This window comes from Scomber scombrus, chromosome 2, assembly GCF_963691925.1.
Source record: "Scomber scombrus chromosome 2, fScoSco1.1, whole genome shotgun sequence".
Lineage (NCBI taxonomy): Eukaryota > Metazoa > Chordata > Actinopteri > Scombriformes > Scombridae > Scomber > Scomber scombrus.
Window position 1 is genome coordinate 20,143,240 of NC_084971.1, and position 22,505 is coordinate 20,165,744.

Sequence of the window (22,505 nt, forward strand, 5' to 3'; positions counted from 1 at the left end):
GAGCGCACGGGGGAAACTACTTACTGCCCCATGGTGTTGTATCATTAAACTCTCATCACCTTACTCAGTTCCTAGTAATCAAAATTGGGGAACTCTTGAGAAGCTGTAATATATATTTTCTGACAAACTGTAGTTCATACTGAATACTGTTACTCTGATGATTTACTGTTGATCTGACTCTGTTCCAATGGTAGCACACCTGCCTGTCCTGAGCGGACTCACACCACCTCCCTCCCTTGCACCCTTGCTTCACATGCTGCACTGAGTGCTCCCAATGTAGTCGTTTAATGGTTACTTTTAAGATAGTCCTGTTCTGTATTGTGTTGTCTGTATTTTGTACTATGTTGACTGAAACCATTTTGCCCACACGACTGATATGACAATTTTTTTGGTTGTTATCAAAACCTACCCTGATCTGCTTTTCTCCAGTTGTTTTGTCTATTCAAATTAGAGCTGGCACTGATAAATTATTGTGGCAGTTCTTTCTAATTGCAAGTAGGAACAATGCCAACTCCACTTATGAAGTGAAGCCACATTCTGCCTGGTTGGGGTGGGGTGTGTCTGTGAGGGGGGAGCTAATGAGTTGCTAGCTTGGGGAGGGAAGAATTACATTTGTATATCTATCTATTTGTTTTTAATATCTATATCTGCACTTTGATCACCTGAATTTCCTTCTTTGGGATAATAAAGTTGACTTTGTCTTTGATCTCTAACTGTTGTTTGTGTGTGTGAATGAGCCAAGCACTTTTTACTGCAAAGCATTCTTTTAAGTATTGATTTGCTTCTGTTTTCAACAGAGACCATGACGACCGCCACCTCCCCCATCTTGTTGAAATGGGACCCCAAGAGTCTTGAAATCCGCACCCTGACTGTGGAGAGGCTTCTTGAGCCCCTGGTCACACAGGTACTTCTTTTAACTCTATGATGCAAATGTAACTGAATAAAGATAAAACAAACACAGCACATTGATTGATTGAGAAAGAGTTCCAAAGTGGATGGCGTCAGTGGTAATGGACAAATACACAAAAGTCGCTTGTTATACCTTAGTATGAGGACAAAATTATATATTTTCTGGTTACTCCTTAGGATCACTTGTTACGTGTTAAGATGTTAAATTGTGTCGGGTTACAGCCAGGAACGTTGGCTCTTCGCCACCGACTTTATGTGGCTTCCAAGCTGAACAGATGGCTGAACATGACTTTGGTTACCCTGGCTTATTGAGTCTGACAAGGGTTGGATATCATTTAGATTTTGAAGATTCAGATTGAAATTCAGCATTACAATCTGGTTTTGCCAGAGTCCTAGTTCAGATTATTGTCATATTATTTGAATAAAGTGTACTTTATTTCAGATGTATGTTTAACATGTTGTGGGCAGTCATTTTGGTTAAAAGTTCAGATAAATAGAATAGTCTTTATTCCCATAGACAAGCATAATGTTATTATTTGAGCAGTATATGCATGTTTGTTGCGAGAAATTATTTTCACACAGTGGTTACATTTTGACATGATATCACTTCTATCTAGAGTGTATATAAGTGTTTACAATATGGTCTACCCATGGATAATGACAATATTTGTAGGACTGACTTTATTGAGTTCAAGTCTACAAGACTTAATCAAATTACATAAAGGAGCACAATAACTACAGGATAGGTGAAGCATGCTCCCACAACTAGCTTGCATTGTCTATAATGTTTTCTGGCATGGGGTGTCATGTATGGTGTTCACACCATATCTCAAGCAACTTTCTTACTGTCTTTGGAGGTTTATTTTTATACTGTGCTGACATGAATGCTGTCTGCCTTTTTAAAGATGCTCGAGGAAGAACACACATTTAAAATTTAATTTGTTTTTCTTTTTTTTGGGAAAAAGTCAGTATGTATGTAACTCTATTCCTTTGAGAAAGTCACTGGCAAGAATTTTAACTGCTGGACATGATGTCACTGTCCCCATCTTGAGTAATACCAGAGGCAGGCACATCCCCAGTGATGGCACTGATCTAAATCACTGAGTGTACCAGCAGCCGCCTCCTGTGGTCTGATGTTCTTTGGCTGGCTGCAGTGTACTTTTTGTGGAACATTTTTTAATCAAACCCCCTTCTTTTAACTTAATGCATGGTCACCTCAGTGCTGTGATGGCAGTCATCCTCTCTGTGATCTCCATATGTCAGTTTTTGGTACAGCTGTAATGCTTTGACTGCTCCTGCAGAACAGGATGTTTTTAGTGACTCTATGTATTAACTCAGCTTCTACATTTCTTCGTTCACTTTCTTCAATTCCAAGTTATTCTGTCATTCTGCTATGTTTTCAGGGGTCTGGTATTGTGCATGCTGGCTCACTGTCTCTCTGTCATGGCTTATTGGGACACATGAATAGAACAAAACCATTGTTAATGTTATTAGTAACACCTTTGCTTTTCCTACTATGACAAGTCAGAAAGCCTGAGCCCAGTCTCAGTGTGACGACAAAAATGTTCACCCTGTGTCTGTAAATACAGAATCCAGAGAGAAATTTTAGAGCAATGCCACAGTTGTATGCAATTTCTCCTGACTCCTGACAGGCTGTTCCAACTATTGTGGACCAAATCTGGAGATTGATAAAAATGTAATGACATTCTGAGTGCTGTTACTGACTAAACCAAAGCCTTAACTATCCCTAATACTGCAGTTTGTCCCCTAACAATAACTACTGAAGTGAGTGAAAAATCAGTTTGCTATCAGATTTTGGTGATGTGTTGTTCAATCCATACTAAAGTATTGTCCAGTACATTTAACTTAATCTTAATGTTCATTGAGGTTAATTGGATTTATAAACCAACAAAACTGTCCGGACTCCATTTTCCTTAATGTGAGTTGGAGTTTTCACATTATGTTGAAAGAGTTGACACAGTAATATAATAACAGAAGAGGCCACTGCATCTTGCCCTCGTTTTTTCCAGAAAAAAAAAAAGCGGACTCATTATAATGGCTGAATTTACATAGAGTCCAGGTAGGACTGTATGTACCTGTAGAAAGGCAACTACCTAATTTCTTCATTGTACATAAATAAAGCTGCCTCATAGCAAGTATGATTAACCCACTGATGGTTGTTGATATTGAATTCGAAAAGATCATTTTTACCTACATCCTTGGATTCAGAATCCTGCCTGTTTACTCTTTGGTATGAGGGATTTCAACAGTTACCACCAATAATATTTTTGAACGATTACGCATGTTGGTGTTTAAGTTAATTTGCATACTAGAGTTTGGCATTGAATGTGTTACTTCACGTTCATTCACGATGTTGCCACATTTCAGATCGTTTGGGGAACTGAGAGAGAACACAGCCCTGAAATAAGTTTTTTAAAAGCACACATTTACCAATAGAAGTGTCTCACACTGAGGCCACGACCCTGATAATACAAAGAGGTGTGACCATTTTTCCAACCTTCATGGTGACTAGCAGCTAGTTAGCTTGGGTGAATGGTGCGAATATGAAGTTGCACAGCTGACGGACTGTTAGCCAAGCATGCTAATCTTACGGTTTATGTCGGCGTTACATTATTAGGCCATTACCCAGTTGGTGTGCCGAATGATTGTCAACTGTATGCTGCAATTCATTGTGGTAAAGGGTTTGAGCTAGTTCACTACCTCAAGCCTGGGTAGCCAGTAAGAGCTACTGTGACTAAATGCATTGAAAACACTTCGAAGTGAAGAAGGATGAGCTAAAAGTCAAGCTAACCACGGTAGACAAGCTAGCTTTGATAACCAACTGTTGCATAGCACTCACACATGAAAGCTACATCATAACTTTTCTTAAAAATGAACCGAATCGAAAGCAAAATTAAGCGAAACTGACATCCCTATTTGGTACCTAGAGAATCATCAAGTATTGATTGTAGACATTTTTCCAGTTTCACCTGTTACAGCAGCAATGCACAGTACTTGTATTTCCTATTGCCAAGTTATGTTTGCTTACTGTCGGCAAAAAGACTTAAGATTCATAGTACAGGCGGACTGCACATCGGGAGCACCGGGACAATTCCCGGTGGCCTGATGGTCCTTCTGGCCTGACTTGAACAGTCAACTTCACCAGCAACAATATAGCAAGCAAAAATGAGCTGCCGGATGCCCGGACCAATCAAATCCACTTATCTGGCTTACGTAATCATGCCACTCAGCGACGCACAGCAAATACAAAATATAACAGCTCTGCTGTCCTCAATCTGCCCTGTCATTCAAGTCGCAAGAAATGGAGGGACAGAAGAAAAGGAAAGGTGGAGCAGAGTTGTTGACAACTCTCCACCGCTGTCTGTGTCTCAGCTGTACACACGGAGGGCTCAGCTCCGCCCCCGCTGAGACAGGGGAGAGGAGCAGTTAACATTAGTCTCTGCTGCAGTTTGCTGTCATTAATAGTCTTTACTTTTCATTTGATTCATTTTCCACATACAGGGAGGACTGAAATAGGCCTGCATATAGCTCTGTTCAATTTATTTCAAAGTAGGCCTACACATGCCAGTGGATTTTTTTTGCTATAACATTTGAATACAGGGTTTTCAATGAAAATACTGTATTCAAATAGAGAAGCACCAACAAGGTCATTTAGAAATGTATCAAACGAGGAGCACATGAATGCTGTATTACTTCATCAAACTTCCTTGGTAGGACATGGATAGCCTCGAGACACTTCAGCGAACAACAAAATACAAAAAAGCTGTTGGGCAGATGATGAAATAAGGTTTAGGCTGTTTTTAAAATGAGAGATGAAAGTGCTGAACTCAACAATAAAAATCTTATCTTATTCTCATGATATAAAATGTCTTGGCAAGCTCTCATTCCATAGAAGCCTATTCCTCTGTTTTAAAAGAGAATATATGATGGCATCAGTAAAGGATCTTCTACGCTGTGGTTTGGGAGGGTAATATGTCTTTGATGTTATATGGCTCAAATCTAAATAAAGTCACAGATCATTGGTGTTACAGTTTTTCTCAGTCGCTTTGGTATATTTCTCAGATCAGAACTGATATTCTAGAAGCTACTTGTTCAACCTTCACATCATATAGTCACTTGTGCAGATCATAAAAGCAATTTCACATTATTTTAAACAAATTGCAAATCGGCACATTCATGCAAATTATTATGTACAATTGCCTGCTGTTTCCTACATTATTAATTGCTTATGTCATATTGATCAAACTGTATTGTCCTGGTTTTCTGTTGAATAGTCTAACCCCTAAAACATCTAGGCATTAGTTCATTGCACAATTCATCACATGCAAAACAGTTCAGTCAGTTGTCATAATCTGTCAAGCATATTTTCTATACATTGCTATTAGACTTTTTTTTGTAAATGTGACTGAATTTATGAATTGCTCTCAGGTGAGTCTTGACTTTCACTAATGAGGGAGGATGTGTGAAGTTTTAGATCAAACAATGATCATCCAGTTCTCTAAAATAGCTCAGAGGTGAATCTCATGAGCCTTCAGTTGGCAAGCACATAGAGACAGACCACAACAGTATTACAATTTCTGACAATGGAAGAACAACAATGAAATGAACAGGGTCCGCAGCAGAGGAAGAGGAGTAAGTCTACATGGAGAAGGGCAGGGAGGCAAAACAGAGGAAGAAGGAGAAGAGGCAAAGGACACAGACACATTCCGGATGAAATTATGGTCACAATTGTGGTCCAATGTTCTCAATCATGGCCTTACAATGGCCGAAACTGGTCAAAGGGGTGCAGCTGAATGTTGAGAGAACAACTCTGTCCTCAATCATTCAAACGTGTCGTAGATAGAACAGGTATGTGATCCAACAATATGAACTGTACTGTATTGTAATGCTTTATATGACAGTATTCCACTTGTGCTTTACAATATACAGTAAATATACTTTACACAGATACATACTTGTGTTTTGCATTACTGTATTTTTCCAACATAGGACTGCAGAACTCCCTCACAGGGCTGCAGGAAGAGTTTCAGTCATTGTAATCAACACCGACCTTAGCCATAGTTAACATCAGAAAATACTTAAAGTACACTGTTATGTTTTGACTATCTTGTTTGTAAACAATGCCACAAGGACTTGTCATTCAGATGGCACTGACATTGGCTGTTCATTGACATAAATATTTACTTTTGAGAGATAAAACTATGGATTTGGAGCAAGTGATGAGCTTTTGCAGCTAATCCATTGAGTAATGCTGTTGGTACAAATTGTTTGGAGAAATGTACATAGTGTTTTGTAAATGTTAAGGATGATTCAGGTAATGTACCAAAGGAACTAAAAGTCTGAGTTTCAACCCTTTTTGATATTGTAAAATCCTATTAAAGTTGTAACATTGGTGACTTGAGTATGAATTATGTTCCAAATCATATGAAGCTTGGATCTCAAGTATAAGCCTTGCATTGAATTTTCTTATTTTGTTTTTTTGTTTTCTTGTTGGGGAAAAATTTTCCTAGGTGTAAAAAAAATTTCTGTTACACCTATTTTCCTAGGTGTAACAGATCTCATATGGATGTCAAATGGGCAACAGTAACTATAAAAACAGCTGGGAAGCTTTTGAATATGATCTGTGCTTGTTGGATTCAAAAAAAGAGCACAGAACGTTGCAGCATGTGGCCCTGCATATTTTTAACGAATGAACAGACGTTGCCACATAAGTGCAGATTCAGATTATCTTTGCAACAAAAAACTTTACTGCATTGATTGATTATTCCTGGAACAACTTCCATGGTGCCTCTTTGCTCTCATGCGCAGAGTCAAGTTCATGGCAAGCCACCAAAATATCAAACAGTCCAGTCAGGGGAGAAATTATTGTTTGCAGCCAAAGAAACTGCGTAATCATGGAAATAGAGACTTTCAGTAATTCCAGATGTGTTTACCAGTAAATAGGTGACGTGATTTTATTGTATCCAGACATATCTCTGTATTTATAACAAAGAGATTACTGTTATTTTATAGACTTTTTAAGGTTGAGTAATTGTTGGACATAAGATATCACCATCTGTCTTTGTATCCTGATACTGTGTAACTTCATGGGTTATTGGCTAATTTGCTTTAATTGGATAATATTATAACTTCCAATGAACCACCATGTTAGAAAAATACCCAGGGGTGCATTTTGTTTTAACTGGCATCATCACTCTAGTTTGAAAAGCACTGGTGTCACCCATCTGAAAAAAACATTGAAATACATATTCCAATTTTAGAGTGGCTTTAGTGGAAATTATCTGCAGGTGGACAGTTTTTAAACCCAGATGGCTTCCATGTAGAGTTGCTCTGAGTGTATTTTGTGGTAGTTTTGCCTGTCAGCCACACCCTGTTTGTTCTCATGAGTGGCCATCAGAGTGACAAGTAGGTAATTGCTTAATGTTAGGAGGATGAAAGGCTGATGAGCTTCTTTTCTGAACACATAGTGATGATTATTAATTCCAATCAAGCAATGCCTGACTGCCCTAACAGCAAATTATGTGTCTGACTGCCAAACTTTTTTCTTTTTTTGAAAATGATGTGTCTCCCCCGTGACATCTTCATTTCTTTTTATTGAAATTGACTTTTGCTGCAGCGATCTCAGGATGAATTCAGACAGCTTCATTCTCAGTGTGTGGATTCCCTAACATAATGCTTATCGATTTAGCCAAATAACCAAGAGTTCAGATGTAGGTCTGTTGTCAGAATAGCCAAGAAATCATAATTGATGGAACCTGTTATGATCTAATGGATATTTACCAGTCAGTGACATTTAATTGAAATTGTGTGTTATGTGTGTTTGTCAGGATTATTATTTTTACTAAAAGATCTGTACCTATATGCTGTCTTCCATCTAATTGCCACCTTTCTGATATCTTGATAGATATTGCAGTAAACAATCTACTCAATCATCATCTACTCTACTGCACAATATAAGTTATATGCTGCAACAAAGATGGTATTCTGGCCAAATGCGCACACCAATGGGAATAAGCACCATAGCCAACTATGGTAGTTCATCTTTTCCGCAATTGCGTTGGAAGTGTGGAGAATTTTCGGATATGAACGAGACACTGTGATTGTTTTTCCTGTCAATTTGGATGATTCAGTGTGCTTGGATAGAATAAAAGGTTGCCCCAGGAGGATAGACAAACAGGCTCACCCTGACATTGCTTGAGATAGCAGGCTCATTTATCATGAACAAGCTTCTCTTACCACTGCTCCTGGTCCTGGGCAAGTCCATAGCTAATAATACTGAGGGGCCGTACTTTATCATTCTGTATGAAGTCAACATGCCTCTGTTATAGTAAACATTTTTATACTGCAGGCGATAACAATATTTTTTGAAAGAATTATGGGGGAAGTACTGTAGCCTTGAGAGCCAGGTGGTAAAAAAAAAAAGTTGGGCAGTTTTGATTAACTATATTCCACACTATAAGCACAGTATCTTGGTATGGAAACATGCAAGCCACAAAGAGGAACCAGCTGGCCAGAATGGTTAACATGGCTGTAAAAAGTGGCCAAGCTTTAATACAACCACAGAAAGTGATGAGAGATAATGATGCATATTAATATGAAACTCATCAAACTTTTTGACATGTTAAAATGTAACGCCCTCATTCTACATTGCAAGGCATAGTTCTTGACTTTTGTCAAATGGGGGTCAGCTGCTGAGTCATGTCAGGCATTTTATTAATGCATGGTCGTGATTGTTAAAAGGCAACATTTAATTTGCTAAATCATAAGTAAAGTGTTGCATTCTTTGCGCCAGTATTACTATATTAGTAGTACTAGTTTCTATCTGGCCAGTGCATTTAAAGACAAACATTTGGGTAATGATAATCATGTCCTTAAATACAAGGGAAAGGGGAATCTGGAATGAAGTCAGTGTTTAATTATGAGGACACTGAATTTAAGTCATTGTTCAATCATTTAAAATGACTTGTGCACATGATTGTCACCAAATATGACTGAACAAGTTTACATTTTAGTTAAAAAGTATCAGTATAATAAACATTTTGTGAATTTGCCTCCAGACATTTGATATTCAATTTACAAAGGGACGAACTGTGGGTGCGTTACAGCCTCAAATTGACTCCATGTCAGTTCATTATTGTCTACTGACGGTGGTGATTAAACAAAAGCGAGCGTTGTCATTCAGTGTGTCTTGGTGCTTGTCCTGCTGATACAGTAGAATTAGATTTGCACTTCTGGTATATATACGTGTATTGATCCCAGAACTAAGACTCACATCTTTTAATATGTCTCCTGTAACCGTTTCACAGCAGGAGCAGTGAATGAGTTAAAAAAATCCCTGCAACGTAAATATTCAGGGTGAGTGGTGGGTAGAGGCTTCATGCATGTCTATTTCATCAGATAAAAGGCAGTTTCTCTTCTTTTCACCTCTCTCTCTGTGTCTTCCAAACACACGCTGAATATATTTTAATCATCTTATATCTTTGTACGTTTATTTAGTCATTACTTACCTCTTCTTGTTCACCCATTCCATTTCATCTTTACTTGTAATATACTCAGAAGTAATGCTTTTTTTTATCTGTGCTTTATTTGTGGTGTTTGTTTACTGGTCTTCCCTTTCGAGGAACAACTGACAAGGACCACTTTAAATATCCTATTTAAAACAACAAACAGGCAGCCAGCAGATATCTTTAATTATCTCTTCAGTTGAGTTGAGAGTTGCCTTCTTATTTCTTTAATATCAGGCCTCTTACAGTCCACCAGTTCATTTTAAGAACAGCTGTTTGGTACTTTAAGTGAATACAGTGATAAATAAACACACTTCCTGTGTAAAGAATATACTTTAACAAGAACATTTGGAGAAAAAAAGTGCAAAAGCCAACTTTCTTTAGCCAACTTAGCCAGACTTGTTTTGTTGTTTATATTTAATATTTATCTCCTGGTCAGACATACTTGGTAAACCAAACACAAAAAGTGGTTACAGGGTTAAAATGAGTACCACTTGTGCAAAACAAAGTGGATTTACCTCCTGATCTCCCCGCCCTAATTCCGCCTCTTGGAATGGATTTCCATCATTGGGGTGTTTTGGTTGTTGACGTGACATTCTGCCTCCATGTGACATAGAGAAGAGCCTCTCTGCTGTACTTTCAGTTTGCCAGATCAGAAAGAGCTATCAAATCATTTCCTGGTTATGGTTTCTTTCATCAGGGGCCTCTGAGTCCCCTGGTTGCTTTTCATACTTTTAACATGGATTCATTCATGGTGAGTACTCACTCCAGCCTTGTCAGTGCAACGTGGTGCTCTTGATGAATGTTTGATCATCTTTTATGTATTAGCTCAGTGTCTTAATAGAACTGGTACAAACATTGCTGATTCTGGTCCAACACTGTATGAACTTTTTCAAATGTAAATCATTAATTAATCAGGAACTATTATTGCATATATACTCTGACTATTCTGCATCCACTGTGGTTCTTTGGTTCTTTCTTATTGTCACATGGGTAAAGGTCAACACTGGCTTGATAATGAAGGCCTTTAAGAGGAAGTCCTGCTTTGAAGATAGACAGCAACTCAGGATGAAAGAGTGAACCTATTGAACATGGTGAGTTAACAGATAAACAATTGGAAGACACTGTTTGTGTTGCTGCTTGTTAGTATTCACATTTATCATTAATTAGTGTCGTTTGGGTGACATAGCAAAAAGTAAAGTTGTAGACGTATCTTTTTTTTGTTTTATGAGTCATCAAGTTGAAAGCAATTTTCCTTGGCTTAGTAGCATATTTGACTTCGACCTCATACAGACTCGTAATAGGCTAGCTGTGCACCTGAAGGGTAGAGTTGGCTGTCAGCAGTGGATGCTTTAACCCCCTTTGTTTTTGTATGTCTTCCAAGTCAAGGTTGGCTATGAGTACTGGTTGGCACCTGACACACATACACGCACGCTGTAGTCAAGGGGCTTAACATAAAGGGAGGGGAGACGATGGCGGGAAGGGGATTAAGGCTTCATGCTGCATCACTGTCATAATCCATTAAGCTAGCGGAAAAGGAGGAAGCCTGGACCTCAAACAGACACTTTTTGGAGGCAAGAAGGGATGCTGTATTTCTCCTCAGAGTTTTCATTGAAACCACAGAGCAGTCTCTCTCAAAGTTGGGCAATTCTGGGCACTGCCACAGAAGATGAACTAAGTTTAGAGAGTAGACATCATTTTAGGAGTAAGATGACAGCTTGTTGACAACAGTAGCATCTTACTTTTTCGGAAAAAACTAAACAATTTAAAGAAATATGATTTTGTTTAATGGCTGGGGTTGTTTCCGAAAAACCTTTATGCTAATTTGAGTTTATTGATGTATTCACTCTTGAAGCACATCCATTTTTATTGTATTTTAAAATAATCCTCTGTCAGATTGCAGACAAGCCATATTCATATATTATAAAGTACTGTCTGGATATTGGAGGCATTAAAGAAATGGGTCTAGCACTTCCTCAGCTTCATTTTTAAATGCAAAATACAGAAAAAAAGGAAAAAGGCTCACAGGATTTGGACATGTGAAGTTCTCAACTCTTTGTACTCGTTTTCTATCTCTTGTACGAATTTGGATGACAGTATTTCTAAGAGGCTTTGAGTCCTGTGAGAGGCAGTGATGTTCAAAGTCAGTGTGGAACCCCTGCTTCTTGGCATGCTACTCATCGGACATTTGCCATGTAACAGACGGCAATTCCTCATTTAAGTTTAGAGGACAAAAAGGAACTGAAGCGGAAGGCTGAAAAAATAATGACATCTTGTCAAGGCCAAAGAAAGGATTAAATATAATTTGACACCAGTGGGTCAACAATGGTTATTCAAGATGTTGTTTTCAACAGTGACATAACAGGTTTGATTTGGTCCTGAAGCAAGTTTGCAATAATGTGAAATCCATCCTGAACCATTATAGAAAAAGGTTACTGATAATGAACTTCTGAGTTGGTCCTCCTGCCTCTCATTTCTTCTGACTCACGCCTGCTCACTCTGACATTGTCGAGCCTTTTGTTGGCATTTTATGTCATATGTGTTTTTTAAGTATTTTTAATATAAAGTAAATTCTCACAATCATGAATGCAAGGACACTACGCTTGTAATGCACCTTGTGTATTAACGCCTGTAAATTGATTTGGTTTTGATGCTTGAAAATCAAAATATAGTGACAGAGTATTAGGACTTTTGTTTCAATTTTACTTCACAAAGCTCATGTCTGTTGTTATGCTCTTTTCTCTTGAATCTTACTACTTGAAACTACAACTGCATTTTGCATGTCTACTTGTGTTAAAAACCACTGTTGCTATTTTGTCAAAACTGAATAGTGAATTAGACCCCAGCATGCAGCATCTGTCTTTATGCCTTTGCTGTATTTTCTCATGGAAAAAAAATGCTTACAGTATATCAGTCTTGGTCGCAATACCCTCATAATGAAAATATTGCGCCAGTTGAATTGAAAATCAATGCAGTATTGTGTCCATTCAGTTCAACACATACCTCCTTGAGATCACATGCACACACAGGTACAACACATATTTACTTCTATGCTCCTGCACGTTCTTTATCTGTTGATTTCAGATTTTGTGTATCTCGTCACTGTGGGTCATACAGTGACTCCTTTCTCCTTTTTCTGCCTCCTGCATACACCAAACTCTCAACACACAGAAACACACACACACACATACACATACTAATACATTGAAACTAATTGCTTGAGAATGGTAGTAGTTTATTTTTTGTCAACAGTAGTTTGATTAGGATGACAGCTGTGTCATTATGCAGAGTGCCCCTGTTAGCTTCTATCTTCTCATTACTGCTGCCAGTGCCTCAGGGTCAGTCGTGGATCTTGTGAAACACACTTTCATCTGTCTTCGGGCTGTATCTTCTGACACCTTGCTATGTCAGCATATGGTTTTCCCCAGGGTTCTGAACAGCAGCCATGCACAGATGCTGGTTGTCCGCTGCTTCTCTGCTTTTCTACCATAGAAAATACACCACACCAGAACAGATTGCATCAGAAACACAACCCTTGGGTGTATCATCACTTTCAAGCACAAACTTCATTAGACACGATATGTTCTCACTGAGACAAGTTACAAAAGTTATCTTATGAGACAGTAGTGGAGGATGATTATTCATGACCTAAGCTACTGAGGACCCTGTGCCACATACATTTTCATAGTGTTGAAAATCATAGTAAATGTAAGTGGACTGTACTTTTTCAATGAGTAATTATTTGACTAGGTACTAAAGACTGGTCATACATTGGTATCAGTTCTTGATCGGCCAGAACCATATTACCAGTAAGCTCCTAAGCAGCGCACCGTATCTTTTACATTTGGGAAGTATTCAGTTGCTCATAAAATACACATTGTACACACAATTCAAGAACTATTGTACTGAATAGATTAATGACACATATCCCCAAAGACCCTATAAACACCCTTTGGTTCTGAAATCTTTGAATCTGAATTTGTTATCATCGAGCATATCATCAAGCATTTAATACTGCTAGTTACATTCTTTTATTCTTTGTTTGGTTTACTCCTCTATCTCTCTTGTTTATCTATTTTCAGTTACCAGCTATACTTTCATGGCTGCAATGTTCATTTTACAATTTTATATAGTGTACCATGTCAAAAGCACATATTCCTTCTGCAAGAAAAACAATGCCTTTTTAAATTAATTTTAAATACAATACACACACATACAGAGTCACTCACACAGTCTGTTTGTACATTTATCATATTAAAAATTGCTTGTCTCTAGGGCTGTAGGAGCAGCAGAGTAGAGTTTCTGGTACAGGGTTTTCCTGGATTTTTTTGAGTCAAAGGTGGCAAAATGTAAAACAATGCATGGTGTGATGTGCAGTTTGTGTGCACACCTTTAAAGTTTTACAATTTTACAGAGATTTGAATTTTATACCAAGATAGAGCATGAAGATGAAAAAATTAAGTCAATTATGGTGTTTATTTTGTAGGCCTTGGTGTTTGGTATGTTTATCTCCTGGTTCAATACCATAATCATACTTGCATGTTGATTGATTCAGTATCAATTCTCCGTTGAATGTATAGAAAAGGGGGCTCTATTTTCAGTCCCTGTTTGGTTGTGCTAAATCATTCACTGGTATCCTCAGTCCACTGAAATACAATATGAAACATAACTGGCAGATAAGATAAATGGTCTGCAGCCTTTTTATTTGGAAAAGTTAACTGCATTAATTAATGAATTAAATAATTTAAACGCATCTTCCAGTCTCCTGCAGCTGCCAGTATGAGAATAACACATTTAGTGGGAGGCAGAGTGCTCCGCTGTGTCCCCAGCAGTGGAGAGCAGCCTCTCTGCTGCATTGTTAGCTCTGGGGAAAGTCATCGTTGTTCAAGACACTAAGTGTGTGCAGGGTTGTTGAGGTGAGACAGACTGAGCACTGAGTAATTTTCTTCACCTCAGAGTTGGGTTAAGTGGTTAAATGCTGCAGTGTGTGTTTGTCAGCCAGTCGTGTTTGTTACTGCTAATCGCTGCTCTGTGACGCTAACGATGGTCTCCGACTGATGGCATACATAGCATTCACAATATAGTTCATGTTCGTCTATAAGTCATGTTTCAACTGCTGCCTTATTTTTTAAGATGAATAACAAGATAACTCAAGTGTATGCACGCTGTGCTCTGTCTGTGTGCTGCACTGCCCTTGCAATTGAGTTCTCCCTTTTTTGTTCCGTCAATATCACAAACTGGAATTTTCAGCAAAGGCAGCAACCAGTAATACAAAGGTGGTTCCCCTTTGAGTTAGATAGTCAGGGAAAACCCTGTGTTACAGTACTGTGCGTCTTGCGATGCCTGGCAATCTGTGAACCTGTGATTTATAGTGGTGTTGTCAGCTCTCCAACACAAACACACACACTTACTTTTATACTAGTACACTGGACTAAGAAGATGGTGACATAATGCTGCAGCCTGTGCTGTGAAGATGCTGAGCAGATCTACAGGCGGAATACAACTGATCCATTTTGGATCTTCAAAGCACTCTGACAGTAAGCCAGCAGGGGTCTTACCTCCCTTCTTCTGCTGTATGTGCGTAAGAGAGAGGCAGATAGGAAGAGGATGAAAGGGAAAGAAGTAGACAGATAATCTGAGAGTCTGATTGTCTGCGTATTTGGCTGGGAGCTACGCAGATGTAATCTAAATGAGTCTGGATAGCCAAAAATATGTCTGCCTGTTGTTTCTCTATCCATTATTTTATATGTATTTGTGCTTTTTAAATATTCTGTTTGCACTGTAAATCACCTTGACAATCATCGTTTCCCACTATGATCTATAAACCGGGTGTATCTCATATACCATCCTATTATTTCACACAATGGAAAATATCACAACAACACTTTCATTTACATGAATAATTTACTTTGGTCTGTAGCTGTCCCACTAGCTCCTTCTTACTTTGCTTTGAGTTTTGTATTTACTGAGAGGCAAAACTATGGTTCCATCGTTGGGCAAATTCAGTAGGAACTTGCATCATCAGTTGCATTATTGTCATAAATATATCATCTGTGCACAGTGGTAACTAAAATATTAAACCCCTTTGTAAACAAAGGAAGCCTGGAACTCATATATCAGTTTGTAAAGATATAATGTGAGTCATGGTACCGAAAAATCTATTTAAATTCAGTTTTTCTAATGATTTTAGGAAGTACAACTATCATACTCACAAAAAACACTTTAATACCAATGTGGCACCGTGCATTGGAAACATGTCAAGTTTTTTGTATAAAGCGTTGTTTCTGTGTTAAATGACCCACAGAGTTGGGAACATGAAGGTCAGACCTAGACAGTCGATTGGGCAACTGTGGCTCAAGAGGTAGAGCTGTTTTTTCTTTAATAGCGTGGTTGGCAGCTCGATCGCCAGCTCCTCTTGTTCCCGATGGCCAGGCCACCACCTTCTTCTGCTGTCATCACTGTGTTGTAAAGTGCTTTCTCCTATTAAATTTTAAATATAAGTGCAGTCTGTTTACTACACGTGCTCTCTACTGTGGTCACTTTCTACATGTTCTCCCTTTACTGTACCTTAAACTTTCATGTGAAAATTATATTACCAACTATTCTGGATGAAACACAATCTGAATTTCTAGCCATGCTAATGGCTCAGGGACAGCAATGTCAGTGTGACGTTCATTGAAATATCTCAACAACTATTGGATGAATTATCATGATGTTCTGTACAAACATTCATGATCTTCTGAGGATGAATAATATTGACTTTTCTTTTCTTTTTTTTTAACTCTGTTAAATATCTTGACATCAAAATGGATTGGCACACAATTTGGAACTTGTTCTGATAGTTTCAGAATTTGTGGGCATCTTTGTTGTACTGCCCTTGAAGCGCGTATTCCTGTGCAAAGCTAGACATCCCATGAGTCCTCTAATAACGCCACACGACTGGACTTTTCTTGTATTTTACTGAAGTTCCCTCATTTGGTATCTCTTTTGTTTGTAAAACTGAAATATTACAGAGATAAGAACATAAATCAGTATATAAACATTAACATATCAATAGAGATGGCAAGTATCATACTCATAATTACATAAATGCCCAATTCTCACCAAAAAATAAACCCTCTCACTCTGACGCTGTTTCCCATAAGAGACAAAGCACTAACTTTTTAACTAATTTAACCTATTACCTTATTCAACTTAACTTTAAAGGCAGCACATTTGTCTTTTCAAGTGTGTAGGAAGTGTTTGGATAAAGGCAGCTGGAATTATTACAGCTGAAGTCATTTTTTTTGCTCACTACTGACCTCCCTGAAAGGATGAGTCTCACTTTATTATGAATTTATTTTGGAAAGGGCATGTTTAGGCTAGGTTTGATGCCGACAGGCTTTGGACATGTGGGTGGTAGAGATTTAGCGGCAAAACAAAAAATATAATTGGATTACTAGATGTGGGCGGCTTGTGGAGTTGTGTCATCACAAGATGGCTGCATGGCAACAACATGGCTATAGTTTAACTACTCTAATTAATTTGCTGGAGTTGGTCTGCTGCTAGAGAAGCAAAGAAGATATCCATATTATAGGTATGTGTGTCCTCTGTTGATACTCTACTGTATCATTTCATCTTAATTCTAAAGCCAAAAAGCTATTCTCACACACTCCATGAAGCTGCTTCTTTGGATTGCTGCACTGATTTCTTTGACACCGATCTAGGTGACCATACCTCACACTTGAAACAGCAATTTCAGAATCAGATTTGAGGAAGCTTTTATGAAGTTTGTCTTTGAAGTGAGTGGCATTTCAGATAGCACATATTCTGTCATTTGTTATGAAGATTATGTAAAAAACCTGGAGGCATGTCATGAAAAAATTAAACCCAGGTTAAATGAGGACTCACTGGCATGTTTACAAAAGAGATGTGCAATTTTAACACAGACTTTCTGTCATTTCTTACACATCTGTAAGTAGAGATGGGAGGTTTGGGAGTTAAAAATGTTGTGTGTTGTTAATGACATTTTCTAATTGGCCAGTGTTAAAACCCAGTCTCTTATACTACTGTTGTTTTGTTTTTCTTAGATTAGTTCCTCCAGGACTAATCATTGCCTTTATTTTCATACAGATGAGATTAATGGTATTTTAAGAGAAGTTTTTGGCATCCAAACAAGTTGGTTTTGTTTTCCCTCACTTCTTTTCATTGGGCAAAATTCTCTCTACAATAAACAATGTTCCTCAGCAGATATTTGGATCCAGAGTTTGGCTCCAGCTATGGGCTCTTTAGAAGGTAGGATGATTTTGACATGTGTGCAAAATTGTCCTTTCCAAAAACACAAACAGGTTTAAAGCATTTTCACCTTAAAAGTACTGCTAGAATGTATCGACCCATCCTGTCTAGCCCTATCAAATGTATCAAAAAGTGTGAATGAATTTACCTCAGTGATAGGGGAAAGAATATGTGGTGAGAATAATAATGAAGGAGTGGGAGGATCAAACAGAGTATAGGAACATGGGCTAAGAGGGTTACTAATGAGGAAATATTATCGGCAGTCTGAAAGTCTTCTGCACACGCAAACCAGAATGAATAAATGCTGTTTATAGAAGTTCAACTTGCAAAATGGGAGAATCATTACTGCAGATCACACCACTGGTTTTCTACTCAATCGTGTTTTCTTTCCAGTATTTGTTACGCACTCAGTGTTCATAACTCAGTGTGGTGTGTTAGAGGAAGTAATGTGAAACATCTTATGATGTTAATCAGAAATGCTAGAAAAAGTTGGGGGAAAAAACTGCAGGTAGTTAGAGAAACCTGACAATTTATAAATGTACTGGGAATCTATCAAAGTAAGGCAGATACACCTAAACAATACAAGTATGAAAATATTAGACAGCCACTAACCTTTTGTTCTTATCCATCATTGTATGGCACAGCCTTACTCCAAAGTTCTTTGCATCGCTTTAAAACTAGGCACATTTCCAGGAGACTTTATGAGGATGTTTGCCATCGACTCAAGCTTCACAGTGAAAATGTCATAGGCCGACATCCCTGCAATGTGACACTTTCTGCTGAGGTCCTTCCTCTTTACCATCCAAAAACCTATTCAATACCAACTATTCAGTGCCAGTTTTAATGCTTACTAATCCTCACTACTTTGCACTTCAGCACTTGTCAAGACATTTTAAATTACAGGGAATGATACAAAGTGAGCAAAACAGGTTTTTATATTCACCTCTGCAGGATTCGCAGGCAGTTGTAGTGGTAGTAACAATTAAGGCTCAAACATCTTCAGGAAAATGTAAGTGTGAACATATTATATGTTTGCATGTTTATGTAAATTAGTACAAGCGTGTATAGTTCACTGCAGTTGTATGTTAATTTGTTTTGACTGTACATAGTTCATATGCGGATGGACTTACAATTTGCTGGGTATAAGCACACAGTGGTATGTATTGTTTATACAGCTACCCATTTGCTGAACACCTAGTGTGTAACATGGCCTGAAGCCATCAGAGCATCCGCAGTGTGCAAACATGTTTCTGTATTGTCCTTCTTACAGCTAAATGACTGATTTGCACACTTGGAAACATGTAAAAGACCCCCTCTTGCTTTTGTCCCCTGAGCTTTTGCACACATTATTCACTTTACACATGGGTATAAAGGGTCTCATCAATTATTTATCAGGGAACGTTATGCATATCAGTAACTGTAGGAGGGTGCAAAAGGTTAACCGTATTTCTCAGGATCTCTATATATGCATGTACATGACCATGCATATGTGTAGTTGGCTTCATGTGTACATCCATACACACACCCTTCCCGAATGTTGAACAGTTACAGCGCATCACTCATCTGTTAGATGTGAGTCTCAGAGGCTAAAGGCGGTAAATTGAACGGCTACGCAGACCCACAGGGATTTACTACTGAGTGGAGTGTCCACTGGCCAGTGCTCTGGAGAGGAAAGGCCGCATGGCATTTAATACTATTGATCAGCAATAAAATGGGAGGGCAGGCACAGCAATTCCTTAGGCCTGAAGGAAAGGTTAGCCTCACCGCTGCCGCAGCATAATCACTTATGTATTATGCGTTAAGGGGTTTATTATTCTTTTCCCTATTTTCAGTCACATTTATAAATAAACATGGCCAAAATGTAGAATAATGAGGTAAATGTAAGTAGAAGTAATTCCTGTGAGCAAAAAACACTCCATTTCCAACTTCTTTTTCAACTTTCAGTCCGAGCCAATGTCAGCTCTGCTAACTCAGTGCCATTTAATCTCAAGCAGTAAAGCAGGAAATGTTGGGTTTGCATTGGCGGCAAATTAACACAAATCTGACACTGCTGTTTCTCCGCAGGCTTCCTGAAAGCTGGACAATCAGAACAGAGTGGGCTCATCGGGAGGGGGGCCTTAAAGAGACAGATGCTAAGACTATCTGTTGAGAGACAGACACTGAATTTAGGGGCTACATAAAGTGCCAGTATAAGAAAAATGAGCAGTTTTTTAAAACTGCGATTCATGCAACGCTTCTTTAGTTGAATCCCAGAAATAAATAGCAGAACTGGAAATGAGCACAATAGGCCCCCTTTAACTGTTTCCGATCTGAATCTAAAGATTGTAGGACAGTGGTAATGCTTTGTTATCTAATGGGGTGTGGCAATAACTTGACATGGGTTGTTAATTGTTTGCACAACACTGCAGTGTCCAATAATGTCTGAATGTTTGTTATCCAGTCAGTAGTGAGCTTCCATGTCTGTTTACAGTGTAAAATCCTGCATATGTACAATTTAAAAGAGGGGATTTAGTTAATGAGTTTTGGCAGAGACATGACTGATGATGACAAAGGTGTGAGAAATAAACTGAGTTGGATATGGTTGGATTGAGGTTAGGAAACAGCTAAAAACATGGTTCTACAAACTCAAACCCAGCTAAGCCTGAGTACCATGGGTTCACTATGTGTTTGAAGAATACACACTTCTGCAGCATGGAGTCTTAATTCAGACAAATGCCTGATGACAGAGGTCAGAAGTCTGCCATGCCTGACCTTCAGTGCCCATGGAGTTAAAATTAATAAAAAAGATGTAATATATGTGATGGGAAAAGTTATTTTTATTACATGTCATAAAAATAGTCACGCTAACCATTCTAAACACATATTCTAAAATAAAAGTACAATCAATGAATATAAGACATTAGTATTACTGGTTATAGGAACATAAAATGAATAAGACTTTTGTATTTTCCCATCAATATGTCATGAGTTCCACGAATAATGCACTGCTAATGAAAATACAAGCCAATCAATGTAGTTGTGCTTTTCCTCTTTGTCATATAATTGCTTTTCCGTCATCTCAAATTGGCTTTAGAGTGCTGTGCAAATGTGTTCTTGTGTTTGCTTGAATATGGCTGAGTAATATTTGTAGATTTGTTGTCATTGAGTCTCTGTGGTCCTGTGTCTTTCTTGTCCAGTGACCGTATCCTGGTGTTTTACTGTGGTCATTGCTGTGTCCGTGTTTGTCTCCCTCCTTGCACAATTATTCATTGTGAATATGGGGAAATGTTCCTCGGGAGGGTTACTGATCCAATCCCTGGCTGAGATCCTCAGCTGTTCAAGGTGATACTCATGTCACTATGTGCCCATACATCTTCATTTTTTAATTGGCAACATTGCTAGTACTGAGTCTGCTCAGCAGGTATTTATTTAAGATTGTATTTTAATTTATTTTTGTTATACTTTACATAATTTGATGATTCTTTAAAGCTGCATTCTGTAACTATTTTTGTGTTATATTTGCTAAAATTGTCATTATGATCTGACAGTGAAATAAGATACAGATAAGCTGTGACAAAATCCACTGTCGCTGGGTCCACCCAGTGGTCATAATGTGATTTGCAAGAATCCACCGCTCCCAAGTCAAAACAACCAATCAGCGCACAGAGGAGTGTCAATGACACTGTACACACATGCTGTCACTCGGCAGCGCTCCTCCCCCGTGCAGCATCTGCTCTCACTGGTCAAACAGGCTTCCTCTCTTACTTTGGGGACGGGCCTTCACGTGCGTGCAGCGTGCACAGCAGGTTCCTCTGTGGCGAGGGGCTTAGAAGGCAGAGCAGCTGAGAGGAAGAAGGAGGGACCTGGAGGCTGTACTCGTAATGACATACTGCAGCTTTAAAGGCCCAACATACAATGGCCCACCAACACAGGTGGTTTTTCAGTTATTAGCCTTATTAGGCCTCGTTAGAGGACTGTGTAGGTGTGGTCAGGCAGTATGTGATTGGAATCTGTGTGACACTGATTGCTTTAGTTGCAACTGTTTGGATGGGAGAGGTTTCACCTTAATTTTTTGGCTCATAATTACAGCATAGCTCTGCCCAACTTCAGCCTGAGCAGAGGTCTAATTAACCTCAAAAGGTAGACACACCTGTGTGGTTGTGCATGGTGTGTATTGTTATCTTTTGACATGCACAATTAAGAATAAAGATAACATACGAAAGAAGAGGAAATAAAGAGAGTATCAAACATTGTTTTAAACACAGTTTATCACACATTAGTTATTAAAATTAAGTTTATAAAATACATTTAACTAGCTTAATTTGATTTGCCAAGTGTATGGAATGAAAAAGAACATATTAACATGCTTGATATCTCCATTTCCACTTTACCATATGATGTTGTGTTTGCATGTGTATGCATGGTTTGTACTATGCCTGAGCACTTTTCATAAATACTTACTGGACATGGAAGTTGCAAGTTGAACATGTGGAAAATACACTGAACATGCTTTTGTGCATATTTAATATTGAACCACAGCATGTCATATGGCATGTTACAAAAGCACCATTTAGTGATAATAATGTGTGGAGGAACCCTGTTGTTCAGCACATAACATAATGAGCCAAACAGTTCAGTGTTTCTCCTTTTACCCTCAAGAAAGAGATTTTAATTCTCTCCTCATCAGGCATCACACAACCAGGCGAGGATCTCCTTCTGTTGGCAAAGAGTTAAATATTTTATTCTGTTGCAGCATCTGTGCTGATGAAGCACACATACATATAATTTCCCCATCCTTCTCTCTTTTATTCGACCACC

The 22,505-nt window shown here is 38.4% G+C and overlaps 1 protein-coding gene across 1 annotated transcript in view; it reads left to right on the forward strand.

The window, feature by feature from the left end:
* Positions 1-22,505, forward strand: part of ctnna2 (catenin (cadherin-associated protein), alpha 2) — a 338,533-nt gene that overhangs the window by 30,973 nt on the left and 285,055 nt on the right. The window contains exon 2 of the mRNA XM_062427945.1: positions 798-904. Within this exon, the coding sequence (XP_062283929.1) occupies positions 803-904 (102 nt within the window). The 5' untranslated portion in view covers positions 798-802. The remainder of the gene's footprint in view (positions 1-797; positions 905-22,505) is intronic.